This window comes from Engystomops pustulosus, chromosome 3 (genome assembly GCF_040894005.1).
Source record: "Engystomops pustulosus chromosome 3, aEngPut4.maternal, whole genome shotgun sequence".
In the NCBI taxonomy this organism is placed as follows: domain Eukaryota; kingdom Metazoa; phylum Chordata; class Amphibia; order Anura; family Leptodactylidae; genus Engystomops; species Engystomops pustulosus.
In genome coordinates this window covers 178,820,329-178,834,437 of record NC_092413.1, presented here as the reverse complement: position 1 = coordinate 178,834,437, position 14,109 = coordinate 178,820,329, and the positions used below count along the sequence as shown (strand labels likewise).

At 39.1% G+C, this 14,109-nt stretch overlaps 1 protein-coding gene across 1 annotated transcript in view; it reads left to right on the top strand.

Moving 5' to 3' along the window:
* Positions 1–14,109, top strand: part of CP (ceruloplasmin) — a 43,627-nt gene that overhangs the window by 29,181 nt on the left and 337 nt on the right. Inside the window, exons 9-18 of the mRNA XM_072143099.1 lie at positions 90–301; positions 536–686; positions 2,225–2,437; positions 2,687–2,891; positions 6,719–6,858; positions 7,405–7,533; positions 7,710–7,816; positions 10,273–10,492; positions 12,329–12,468; positions 12,717–12,879. Coding sequence (XP_071999200.1) covers positions 90–301; positions 536–686; positions 2,225–2,437; positions 2,687–2,891; positions 6,719–6,858; positions 7,405–7,533; positions 7,710–7,816; positions 10,273–10,492; positions 12,329–12,468; positions 12,717–12,879 — 1,680 coding nt within the window. The remainder of the gene's footprint in view (positions 1–89; positions 302–535; positions 687–2,224; positions 2,438–2,686; positions 2,892–6,718; positions 6,859–7,404; positions 7,534–7,709; positions 7,817–10,272; positions 10,493–12,328; positions 12,469–12,716; positions 12,880–14,109) is intronic.

Here is a 14,109-nt window from a genome sequence, read left to right as displayed (position 1 = left end):
TAGGCCATCAAGGTTTATTCCTAGAGAACTTATTCAGCTTAATATGTAGATTAAATATTAATTGAAAATAAGAAAATGTTCTTATTTTTTCCATAATAATACAGAAACACAGTCTTCCCATGTAGTCCCTGGAGAAATATTCACATATGAGTGGGAAGTACCAGACAGTGTGGGATCAACTATGGAAGACCTAAACTGCTTACCATGGCTGTACTACTCTGCCGTTGATGTGGTCAGGGATACAAATTCTGGATTGGTGGGTCCTCTGTTGGTCTGTAAGCATTTAATTAATGACAAACAGGTTAGTATTAGTTTTATTACTTTTTTGTTACATATTTTAATACAGTATACATATATCCTTTATTATCTTTATCTTCTGAACTTTTTGTGATTAGGAAACCAGTTTATCCATATAGTACAGTTGTTAGGGGATGGTGCCAATTCTGGGTTTTGGCATTTGGTATGAAAGAAAAATGTATTTGGCTCTATAGAAAAGTATTTGATGTGATTGTAAAATAATTTCATGTGGTTGCAGAGAGGAGTTGCTCACAATTATTTCATGATGCCTAATGTATTTGATGAAAATAAAAGCTGGTACCTGGCAGAAAATATAGCACAATTTACAAAAAACCCCAATACTGTAAACCCAGAAGATCCAGATTTTCAGGAATCCAACATGATGCACTGTGAGTATTTACTTAGATGTACTATTCAGCTATAAACTATTATATCATTTTTATTAATTTATAGCAAGATTTGCTTTTTCATGCAAGATTTAGGGGGGATCCTAATGGAACCACTAGTGCAGATGTGAAACTAACATGCAGCTTTTAAACTAAAATAGCAATGGATCATAAAGGAAGCAAGCTTTTGTATCCTCATTTAGATACCCCCCTTAAAACCAAATACCAAAAATATTTCCATGGGCCTTAACATAAATTTTTGCTTACTCACCATTATATTTATATATTTTGATACTTGGCCTATTTTCTTGGCTCCAGATCCATATTATGTGTAGACCTCCTCTATCTCTTGCTTCAATAAAATCCAGGGCATTAATAAAGTCCAAGCGTCAAAACAGGGAAGTGCAAGCCCTGCGTTTCCTAAAATCTCTGTTCTTGCCTAGTTGTCAGCCCTGTGCTAAATCACAGGCAACAACTGGGTTGTGGTCCCTACCCCAGATAAGTGTACAGTGCTGAAAGATAGAGCAACAAACAATAAGCCAAATTACATGAGGTACAATAAGGCATGAAGTACAAAATCGTAAGACAAAAGAACAGTCAAGGTTCAGCAGAGTAATTTAGAATATCATAGGAGCCAAAAAGACAAAGTTAGTAGTAGACACATGTGTATTAAATAAGCAGGTGCAAATAGAGCGATTTGATGGTATCCCTCCAGCCATCCCTGGCGGACTGTCACTCTACTTGGCACCTGAGAAGTCATCTCAGAGAGATAACTGACTGTAGCCTGAACTGTAAATCTGCAGAAACTTGCTCCAGCAAAAACCAAGAATCAAAGAAGATGCATGAGGAGTCTAGTCAGAGACACCTAGGCAATGAGGTTTCAATAATATTCAGCTGTTTTTCTCACGGAGTAAAAGTTATTTGCAACCAAAGCCCAAATACCTTGATTTTTTTTTTATTTAATGGATATGTCAACATAGTAAAGCAAACGGCATTGGTTCTGGAGAGGTGCTGTCTTCAGAAGGTCTCTTAAAGCAACCGGATGGATGTGCAAAGGAGACAAGAGACAAAAGAGAGACAGGTGCGCTGACCTCGTGAGGTAGTCTTAACTAGCGTGCTGTATGTAAGGTGCAGAAATATGCACACCGGCGGCCGATGGTCCCTTGGAATCCGCAGGTCCCGTTCCAGTCAACGGAGTTGCAGAGATTCGATGGAAGCACCCAACAGGTAAGATACGGGATATTCTGGCGCTAAGTGGTTCCAGGATACTACACTTATGTAGTATAATTCAAAGGAATTTTATTGGAAATATAAAACAAATACGTGCTACGCATTTCGGCTCAGTACATGAGCCTTCGTCAGGTCTAGTGTCCTGGATCCACACTGGATCCACTAGATGAAAAGTAAAGAAGGAGAAATCACATCTAACTAATATTTAAATTTTTTTTATAAAGATACAAAATATACAAATAAATACTCTATCCAGCGCAAGATATATTATGTTCTTGTAAGTTTGTTTTAATATTGTGCCCTCTAAACAGCTATCAATGGATATATGTATGGGAACCAGCCCGGGCTAGACATGTGTAGGGGAGAATCAATACGATGGCACATGCTGGGACTAGGCACAGAGGTGGACATGCATGGAATCCACTTCACGGGAAATACCATTGACATCCGAGGGACTACAAGGGATGTGGCAGGATTATTTCCACACATCTCCTACTCAGTTATGATGACCCCCGACAATGAAGGTAAGAGCAGGAAATATTAAAATGATCACAATATTAAATTATTTTGTTAGACATTGTAGTGAATTTTGCATTACTAAATGTATTTTTAAAGCAGATATTTTACATCATAGAGGTAATATACACATCAATGTTCCAAATGGTCCAATTTAACTTTATAACATTACCCATTCTTCTTGCCTCTGTTTCCCCCCAATCTCAACATCATTATAATCCCATTACAAAAAAATTGTTTTTTTTTTGTCTTTTTAGGCACTTTTCATGTTGAATGTATGACCACAGACCATTACACAGGAGGAATGAGACAGCAGTACAGGGTTAAGTCATGTACCAAACAGATATCTCGGATAGGATTTTTCCATACACGCACCTATTACATTGCAGCAGAAGAAGTTGAATGGGATTATTCTTCAAACAGAACCTGGGAGCATGAAATGTACACACACCATGAAGAGAGGTGACTTTATACAATATTCATAAGAGCTGCTACTGCCAAGAACATAGATTATAGAGATATATTTGTATCATCATAAATTAATATGTTGTCCTATAATCTGTTTTTAATAAATTTGTGATTAAATTGCCATGAATGTCATCTAACTAGTATAACCTGCTTACATGACAGGTCATTTCCTACAGAGAAGTAAACACTAAAACAATCAAGTCAATGCATGTTCTATGTTCTATTCTCAAATATGTTATACATATCTTAAACCTTAGTATTCTTAAAGAGAACCAGTCACTCCTCCTGATGTTTGTCTTAGCTAATAATTGCATTGAAATGAAGCATCATGATGAATACAAGTCGTTAGGGGCGTTACTAGGGTCATAAAAGATCAGTAGCATGGACATCCAATGCATATGTACAGAATTTTTGAGTGTCCATTTGTGTGCATAACCCCCTCATACGTATGCCAAAAATAAGTGAAGAAAAAAAAGACGCTGCTGGCGCTGCTTCGGGGGAGCAAGGAAAGTGAGATTTTTCATTGCAGCCAATTGGTAAGATGAAAAAAGTTCTTCTTTTTTTTTCATTAATGTTCACTCTGAACCCGACCTTGACAAAAAAAGAAAAGAAATATAGATATTTTTGTTTTTGTTAATTAATTAAACAAGAAATATCATATGGTCATAAGTATTTTTACAGCACAAAGCAAAAAGGTGCTGCACTCACCTATAAAAGCAGTCCTCTTTGTTTCATCCAAAGGTTAAAAATCTGTTACATCACCAGGCAGAAGTGAGGTATAAGCAAGGGGGTTTCAGGTGACATCCGTTTCGCATCGTCCATTGCTTTCTCTTGCTTCTTACTTGTGGCGTCCTCACCAACCTACCAATGAAGCAGGCGAGACGTCACTACCGTAGTAACCAGGTAACTAAGATGCTAACTGGTGCTGGGAAGAAAACCTCCCTGACACTGGACAGCTAAGGCTACATTCACACTAACGTTTGCCTGCCATGACATCGGGGCCCGGGAGAGAAGGAGGGGGTGAGCGCTGCTTGCCCCCGCCCCTCCCCATAGAGATACATGGCGCACAGTGCAATAATCCGGGGAGAGCTAGGACATATCCCGCACGTGTGCTGCACTGTACCGCTCCGTGCGCCCATTGCCGGCCTATGGGGGATGTATGTACGGCGGCCGTATATACGTACCCCAACGTTCATGTGAATGTAGCCTACGTCCTATATATTTAAGCAAAAGATTGAAACAATTTTCTGAACCAGAAAACATATACAATGCATTTTCTGGTTCATATGCCTAAATATGTCGGCTAAAACTTTTAGCGTTAATATAAGAAACTGAACACTTTCTGGGCACATGCTACAATGAAATTTACTAGTAATTTACTAATATCAATCGGAGAAAATCTTGTGAATTACAAGTTTTACTCTATATTAGAGATACTTAATTCACCTTTAAAAAAATATCCATACGTCATTTTTGTTATTCAGCCCAAGTGGGCTCATCACATTGGTTCTTATATTCCAACATGCCAATGATCCTAAGCATACAACTAAAGTAACAAAGTAGTGGCTTCAGAACAACTCTGTGACCAAGGACCTCAGAGACAAAATGGCAGCCAGGCACACATCTGGCCAACTTTGCAAAATAATTTCTGCAGCACTCAAGATTCCTAAGAGCACAGTGGCCTTCTTAGTTCTTGAATGTTAAAAAGATGTTTGGGACGACCATAACTCTTCCTCAACCTGGCTGTCCAGCCGAACTAAGCAATCATGGGAGAAGAGCCTTGGTGAGTGAGGTAAAAAAGAACCACAAGATCACTGTGGCTGAGCTCCAGAGATGCAGTAGGAAAACGGGAGAATGTTCCACAAAGCCAACTAACACTGCAGCCCTCCACCAGTCAAAGATTTATTGCAGAGTTTGCCGACAGAAGTGCAAGACATATAAAAGCCATGAAGATTGAACTTTCTGGTGTTAATTTTAAGTGGTATGTACGGAGAAAACCACACACTGCTCATCACCTGCCAAATACAATTCCAGCATCATGCTATGGAGACAGACAGGATGTCCGGGTGCAAATGAAGGAAAGATAAATGTGGCCAAGTACAGAGATATTCCGTATGAAAATCTCTTCCAGATTACCCCGACCTCAGACTGGGCTGAAGGTTCACCTGCCAACAAGACAATGATCCTAAGCATAAAGCTTAAATAACTGAGCAGTGGCCTCAGAACAATTCTGTGACCATTCTTGACTGGCCAAGCCAGAACCCTGCCCTAAACCCAATTGAGCATCTCTGGAGAGACTTGAAAATGGCTTCTACCAACGTTCATCATCCAACTAGAGAGAACTGGAGAGGATCTGCCAGGAAGAATGCCAGAGGATCCCCAAATCCAGGTGTGAAAAACATGTTGCATCATTCCCAAGAAGACTCCTGTCTGTACTAGCTCAAAAGCTGCTTCTACTCAATACTGAGCAAGGGGTCTGAATACCAATGACCAGCTGGACCATGTCAAGGAAGATCAGAGGGAAATGGACAGCATGTTAGTTAAATAGGAGTGTCACAGCAAAGGGTCTGTGATATTTCAGTTTTTGTAGTTTAATGAATTTGCAAATATATCTACATTTCTTTTTTTTTTGTCAAGATAAGTTGCAGGGTGTACATTAATGAGCAAAAAAAAATTAACTTTTCATTGGCTGCAATGAAACAAAGAGTGAAAATTTAAAAGGGGTCTGATTACTTTCCCTTCCCACTATATGCCTGTCATTGAAAATTTAGAGGGTAATAAAATATGGCATGTTTATAAGGGAAATGTATACATCAAGAATAATGCTTTGTGTATAATTTTATATGAATGTAATTTATTTCTTAACTATTCTGTGAAACTTTCATTTTTTCCTTCTTGGAGATATAAATCTCTCCTGGTTAATATGGATGGACACATAGGGACAGATTATCAAACCAATTAAAGCTCAGCTTTCATTTTACTAGTGCTCATGAATATTTTAAAGGGGAGCTGTGATTGTTTGCCATGGGCAACTGAGAATATTCTGACTTTCAGACAGCTTGATAAATCTGCACCATAGCATGATAGCAGTGTGCATCACAATGGGGCACATTTACTAAGGGTCGCACATTGTACTTTTGTCGGACTGTGCACGTTCTTCATGGCTACAATGGCTTGCAGAGGTATTTAAGAAGTGTCTGCACTGCTATTGTGTCACACTAACCCTTTTGAGGCTCAGCTTCGCTGGTCTCCATGCAACACAGATTAGAGGGCGTGCTGTCGGAAGGTCCGACTGACCGACAACTCTCCGACAACTTTCAAATTGTGTTGCACGCCCTATGTTAAAGGTGCACCACAAAAAAGATGGTGAACTCTGTCGGACCTGAGCGGGGAAGCGACAGATTCAGGATTTCTGGTTCACGATCTTAGTCAATCGCCGCACGCAGCATTATACACAGACAATGCACTTTTAGTGAAATGTCCAAATTTGTAAGTAAATGTGCCCCAATAGCTACACTATGGTTATCATTAAGCCATGTGACTATGACATGACTGAGACTGATTGTTATCACTGGCACTACACAATGACTGTAAGCAGACTTCTTGAAAATTGTAAGATGTAATAGAGAAAGTTCATTTATAAATAACCCTTTCATCCTAAAGCTGTTCAGGAGCCTCTTGATATACATGAACTATATCAAGTCTGTAGTGCAGTGGCTTATGGTTGGTATTATCCTATAACATTCTCTGTTGTGTCTTTGTTATTTTTGGCAACACACAATACAAGATTTATATCCCCTAATCCTTCTGTTTCCTCAAAGCCCAGGAGATGTCTTTCTAAATAAAACAAGGACCTCCATTGGTTCAAAATATAAAAAAGCTGTTTACCGGGAATACACTGATGCAACATTCACAATACAAAAAGAAAGGACTGGAAACCGAGAGCATTTGGGTATTCTAGGTAAGCAAGAAGGCTGTGGTTTTTATCTTATGGATGTTTTTGCCTCTTATTCATGTGTGGTAGATGTCACCAAGGAGTTAAAGGATTTTTTTTTAAGTGCACTGTTATAGGGAACCTGTCGCCACATTTTCACAAATACAGCAGGTGGCTGTAGCTATTTTTAGCTAAAAATTGTTACCTTCAGATCCCCAAATAAACAACATTACAAGTTTACCTGGTATCCAAGGTTATCTATAGCGAGTGGCGGGGGGTGTGGCCTCCGGCTGAATCCAGCAACTTATCCCTATGCAGCAGTAATGTCATGTGACCAGGGTTAAATCATATCAGGTCCTTTAGCCTCCTAACATTATCAAACTGTGCACCATACGTATATCTAACCATATAAAGTCACAACATGCTTCCTCTTCATGCCTCTATGCAGGCATGCTGTGATTTCATGTGCTCAGATATATGCATGGTGTTCCCACTTTATATGTTGTATACTATTTAAATACTTTGTAAAAAAAAAAAACAACAATAATGTACAAGCTAGTCTTTTTTTTACAGGTCCAATAATAACAGCAAATGTTGGAGAAAAAATTAAAATTATATTTAGAAACAAGGCAAGTCGCCCATATTCTATTTATGCACACGGTGTTAAACTGAATAATAATGAAGTCAAAGCAACAGAACCTGGTAAGATTACAAGGGCCACAAAAAAAGCAAAAAAAAAAAAAAAAAAACATGCTAGTATAAAATCACAGAAATAAGGTACCTATACAATATTAAGGTGAACACATATTACTCCACGTTATATACATGTATGTGTATATTGTTTATTATATAATAGAAATGATTTCTGTTTCATATAGGAAATACAGAAACATATGTATGGATAGTTCCTGAACGATCTGGACCTATAAAAAAAGAAGACAATTGTTTGACCTGGGCTTATTACTCCGCAGTTGACCAAATTAAGGTAAATTGGGTTTAATTTGTTTTATTTTATGTCTAAATTGTTGGTATATGCCATTAACATACGAATCAATTCTGCTCTAAACTACACAGATTTTAAACTACACAGAGACAAAGGACTCAGTTTTGAGGTGGTTTTAGGTGCAGTTTTGTTAATTTAACAGGTGAAAGACATTTGTTGATCAAGTTTCCCCTTCATAATCAAATTCAGCTGTTTAATTCATGTCATTCACCTGTTAAATTAACAGAACTACACCTGAAACCACCTTAAAACTGATTGCGATGCCGTTTTAATTGCAACGTGTGACTGCAACCCTAAGAAAAAATGCCTTAGAATTCAGCTCTGACTCTTCCCTTCTGTGCTAAAAGTTTACAATTTAACATATATTAATAGGGAAAGTAATCATAAGTATTTGATATGTGACGTCAGACAGCTGGAACCCCACCCCCAAACCCAAAATCACTACAAGGTGTTCCTTTCTATTCATATATGAATGGAGTAATGTTGTGCAGTCTCATGTGTACAGGCAGTCCCCGGGTTATGTACAAGATAATGTCCGTAGGTTTGTTCTTAAGTTGAATTTGTATGTAAGTCGAAGCTGTATATTTTATAATTGTAGTTCCAGACAATTTTTTTTTTTTTTTGCCCCAGTGACAATTGGAGTCTCAAATTTTTTTGCTGTAATGGGACCAAGGATTATCAATAAAGCTTCATTACAGACACTTTACAGCGGATCATTGCAGTCTGGGACTATAGTAAAGAACCAGGGAGCTTCACCAAAGGTCACAGTGGGCAGAGGGGTCCGTCTGTAACTATGGGTTATCTGTAAGTCGGGTGTCCTTAAGTAGGGGACCACCTGTACTTGTTTATACTTGTTTATACCTACTTTATATTGGATGACACAGAATATATAACACTATATTATCTTCATCAGTCCTATAGAATCGTATGGGGTGGCAGAATGAATGCACAACTGATAATTTTATACATAGGCCGCAATCCCCAACACCCTGGAATCATGAGTAGTGGTCAGGAACTGTGCCTTTAAAAATGACAAAAATATCAGTGATGCCCAGTAAGGTAAAAAAGGAGGCAACACTCCAAAATAGTGAAAAGAGAGCAGCTCTACCAGCTATTTTATGTGATGCTTAGAAATTTAATTAACCAGATTGCATATCAGACCTATAGAACATTCACAAAACTTCAATTTGGGATAATCTGCCCAACTGGCCATTGGATACCCTCAACTCGGCAGGTGCTTCATTCCCCAATATTGTCTAGCAGCATGGCACCAGGCCAAATGTATACGTAACCTACCTTACACCAGCAGACACCAGGGCACCAGGTTTAACAATCACCCCAGTATATTGTTGAATGTCTGTTCCGTTGGCAATACTGCTCTACTTATTAGCATGTTAAGGTTATTAAAACTCATATGAATGCAGATTGTATTCTACCTGCAATCATTAATTATTAACATTCGATCCATCATAGTGTTGGCTACCTGCATCTGAATTTGCCCTGTGTTTGCAGATCGTCTCCAATCCCTAACTGGAAAAGCTGCCATTGAGCAGAACAAAGGGAACATTATTGCACTGATTTATTGCCCCTGTAATGTGTAGTGTACTGTGTATTCGTTTCAGATCATTGTGGCCCTAATGAATCATTACATTATTTTCTGTAATGTGGGAAGTTATTTTCACCTATCTGCAATCCAGTGAATGTAGCAAGAGTTCTGAAATACTTGTCGAGGAGCACTGAGTACAAATCCAGCTGTAATGCAGATCAATTAGACTTTCCTCTATATATTTGGGATTACAGGCAGTCCTCAGGTTACGCACAGGATAGGCTCTTTAGGTTTGTACTTAAGTTGAATTTGTATGTAAGTCAGACTTGGTAAATTTTATAATTTTATAATTGTAGCTCCAGACATAAACTTAATAAAACTTCATTGCAGACACCTTATAGCTGATCATTGCAGCCTGGGACTAAAGTAAAGCTTCCAGAGAGCTTCACCAGAGGTCACAGTCATTTGTAAGTCAGGTTCCACCTGTATACTATATCTGTATAGTAGTTGCCATTAGATTGGAAGTTGCAGCCCAAAGTGTCCCTCTTGACTTTACTTATATAAATGGCCCATACAAAATATGTTAAAAACAAAAGAACAAAAGGTACCTCAAAATAGTTCCATTAGCTATGCAGAATAAACCCCTATTATGCCGCTTTGTAAACCACAAAAACAAAAATCTATAGTTTTTGGAATTCAAAGTAAAAGAATTCCTTTAGACCTGAAGGCCAACATAGACCCATTCTTGTAAATGCTTAAAGAACAGCTCTTGATTTATTGGCTCTATAACTATAGACTTTATTATGAGCAATTAATAGTTTTTTCCGCTGATTGCTAACTGCCTTTTATTGTTTCTAAAACAATAAATCATGGATTATTTTCTTTTTTTCAGGATACATACAGTGGATTGGTTGGGCCTCTTGTAGTTTGTAAGAAACCATTCCTTCCATCGATGATGTTGAAGAAGACAATCTTACGATTTGCTCTCCTTTTTATGGTGTTTGATGAAAATGAATCCTGGTATCTGGAAGAAAATATTAAGGCATATTCCACGCATCCAGAGGAAGTGAAGAAAGATGATGATGAATTTATTGAAAGTAACAAGATGCATAGTAGGTTACATCTTTATACACCTAATACACCTGCAACGTGTCCCCTGCAGGGACTGACATTGGATGGGGGAATTTAGGTGGTAGTGGCTTTGCGACTGGTGTAACGATGGCTTGGTCCTAATCTAGGCCTCCTCCACCCCTGTCTGAAAAAAGAAGGGCTAGGCCGTAGTAAGGTAGATAGTCACCCTGGGGTACTCCCTGTGTGTACAATTGGTCAGTCCCTGGCAGGTGGCAGAAGGGAGGCTCTTGATGTTAACAGTATGTCAGGGATGCACATTGGAGACACTGAAGTAATGTGGTAAAAGTTTACAGTTCCTTGATCAGCAAACAGTCTGAAAAACCACAAAGTGCAGTCTGGCAAAAAATTTCCTTTTAGCAAGCCGGTCTATTTGTTGGTTGGCTTTAGTGTAGGCAATAATCCTTAGTTGCAGGACTGGCTAATAACCACCGCCCTTTAACTTTATGTTGGCTAGGCTGGCTTGTCTCCTAGGGAGCCTGTTCGGCTCTGCTGCATCAGCAGCTTTGCAATGTCTGGATGGTGTCTGTAGCAGCAGACACTATCTCATTGGTGGTGAACCTATGACATGGGTGCCAGAGGTGGCAGTCATAGCCATTTCTGTGGGCACTCAGACTGGCACAGAGTTCACTAAACAGGACCAAATTCACCAAATCCTCCTGCAGTCCCTAGCAACTTAAGAGATCCTACCCCCAGCGCTATTTTGAGGCAACACTTTATTGGCTGTTTGGAACTGAAGGAAAAGTGAGTAGGTATTGACAGAACTGCAATATTTTTGGAGGTCCTGCTGCTAGACCCACCATTCTTCCTCTACAAGGAGACCTTGCTACGAGAGTCTGAATTTGCACTCCTTCTCTCAACTGTATTGTAGGCCGATATGATTGAAAGATGTGGAAGAACAGGTAGCAATAAGTTACTGCTTAAAATGCCATGTTGGCTCTTCATGGTAAAGTGGATTTTGGTTGTAGTTTGGGCGCTCCGTCTCCAAAAGTTTTGCCATCACTGCTCTATCTCCACAGAACAACTCATGACTTCAGTTCATAACTAAACTAGAGTTCCAGACCAGGTCTTTATATTACCTTGGACCGTAATTACATCTTATGAGATACCAACCAATGACAGCTTGTGTTACCAGAGAGATTATACACAAAACATTAACCCTTTCAAGTCACATAGCAGTACATACACATATACAGTACAGATGTATACACATTTCTACATCTTGGTGGTAATGTTGTTCCACCCATTGACTAGGAGCAAGATAATACAATTATTACCAGAAATATATTTTGACAGAATAAGAGCCTTTTACTTTGTGTGTCATATATTTTTAAATATGATTTTGGATTATAACCAAATATAGCAAGGCTTTTGAGCATGACCATACATTAAGACGCTCACCTCTCTCTCTGTGCATCTCTGCCCATCTCTGCCCTGGTGCCAGTGTCAGACAGTCTCACCAGAGTAGAGGATCAGCAGAGGATCCTTCTTTGGACCTAGGCTCTTACCTATGGCTGAACTCTAGTGATGCAGCAGAAGACAACCTAGCAAGGTTGGATGCAGTAGGGTTGAAATAGGTTAATCTGGTGGGTCCAAGTACTATTGCAAACAATACTATAATGGTGCTTTGTATCAGGAACTGGGGAAAACTCATACTCTCCGGAACATTCCAGGAGAGATGCCAGGTACGCTAACATATATTATATACATCAGGCCCATATATTTGAACGGTGACTATTGGCATTAGTAGAGATATACTCATGTAATTCATGGATTTTCTAGTTTGCTTTAATAATGGTCTGTGATGTCCTCTATTTTAGGTATCAATGGTAAAATGTACGGCAATTTGCTAGGCCTTACAATGCATGTTGGTGACCACATAAATTGGCATCTCATTGGACTTGGGAATGAAGTGGATTTACACACGGTCCACTTTCATGCACACAGCTTTAAATACACGGTAACATTTCAAATCCACATTTTTTATGTTTCATTTTGTGCTCTAACCTCTTTTCTGTCACCTCATGCCTTAAATAATCTCTGTTCACAAACAAAAACATTAAACAGCTGTAAACCTTGGTAATTTCAGTGAACAGGCCCTATTACTGTAGTAACATGTCATTTATTACACATTCTATTTTTGGATATATACGGTGAGATTATTTTACTTATCAAGTACTAATCTGTCACTTCCCTTCTGAATTTTAGGTAAATGATGTTTATCAGTCAGATGTATTTGATCTTTTCCCGGGAACATTTCAGACAGTTGACATGATAGCAAAGTCCCCAGGAACATGGTTGCTTCATTGTCATGTGACTGACCATATATATGGTGGAATGGAGACTTTGTACACAATATTGGAAACGGAAAGTAAGTGCTCGCATTATTGCTTTATTGGTTTTTTTCAGTATGTTTAGCTTGCCAAGAGTTGCAAATGTGGCAGCTACAGACACGACCACTATGTAATCCAAATCTATATATAACAGAATTGTATCCATGCACGACATAAATGGCTAAAGCTTAATAGGAGGTAGGATAGGAAACAGGTGGACACTTAGCACTTGTTCACATGGTGTTATTCCCTTTTAAATTTTGGACTGTTATTCATATACACAGAAATCCATTCACTCTGATTTGATAGTAGAAGATAGAAATGTGTGACATTGGATGATTAATGACCTTCATCAGACATTGCAATACATGACACAGAAAAAAGAAAAAATTGGGATCAGACAAAAAATTGACCATTGATGATGTCATGATTGGGGAGGGGTGAAGCTCATGTTTTCCTGAAAGCAGGACAATATATTGTAAAAAAAAGAGTATTCTGTAAAGTGAGGCTACATTCACACTGCCTATGGGGGACGTATATACGCCCGTTCCCCCCCCCCCCATAGACGAGAATGGGTGCACGGCGCGCAACGTGCGGCACTGTACTGCTCCGTACCCCATGAAAAGATAGGACATGTCCTATCTTTTGCCAGGAATACGTAGCCGTGCACCATATTACTCTATGGAAAGGGGCGGGGGTGAGCAGACGGTACGGCGGGCAACGGCAGTGTGCATGTAGCCTAAAGTAGTGTCCTGTTTTGGTCTTTGCAGATCATTACAGATATCTCTAATAGTGCAGACACAGCTGTGCCGGAGAATACTTCTGTCTCTTCCTCCATCATGATATCATTGCAGGTCTTGTTCACTGCTTCAGCAGAGGCGATAGGGTCACCTACCATTGCTACTCTCCAAAGAAACGTCTTCGGTGTCCATTGATATAGCATATACTGTATATATATATATATATATATATATATATACATATATATATATATATATATATATACCAGGGGGTTCGGTCATTCTTGCGATACACTGCAATACTGTAGGCTTTGTTAGAAAGTGCTGGATGATAGCCACGGGAGTCGTGGAGATTAGGACACCATATGGTCACCTTATGGCTCCAATATGATGGCACCCATGCTCTGCCGCTTTTTAGGTGCTGTGGCAGTTAACAGCTGGTACCTGTCCTGTTATTTGAACTTGCCAGAGACATAACTGTCAGCTACCAACAATATTAACCCCTGTTTGGATGTTCCTAAAGTGGTT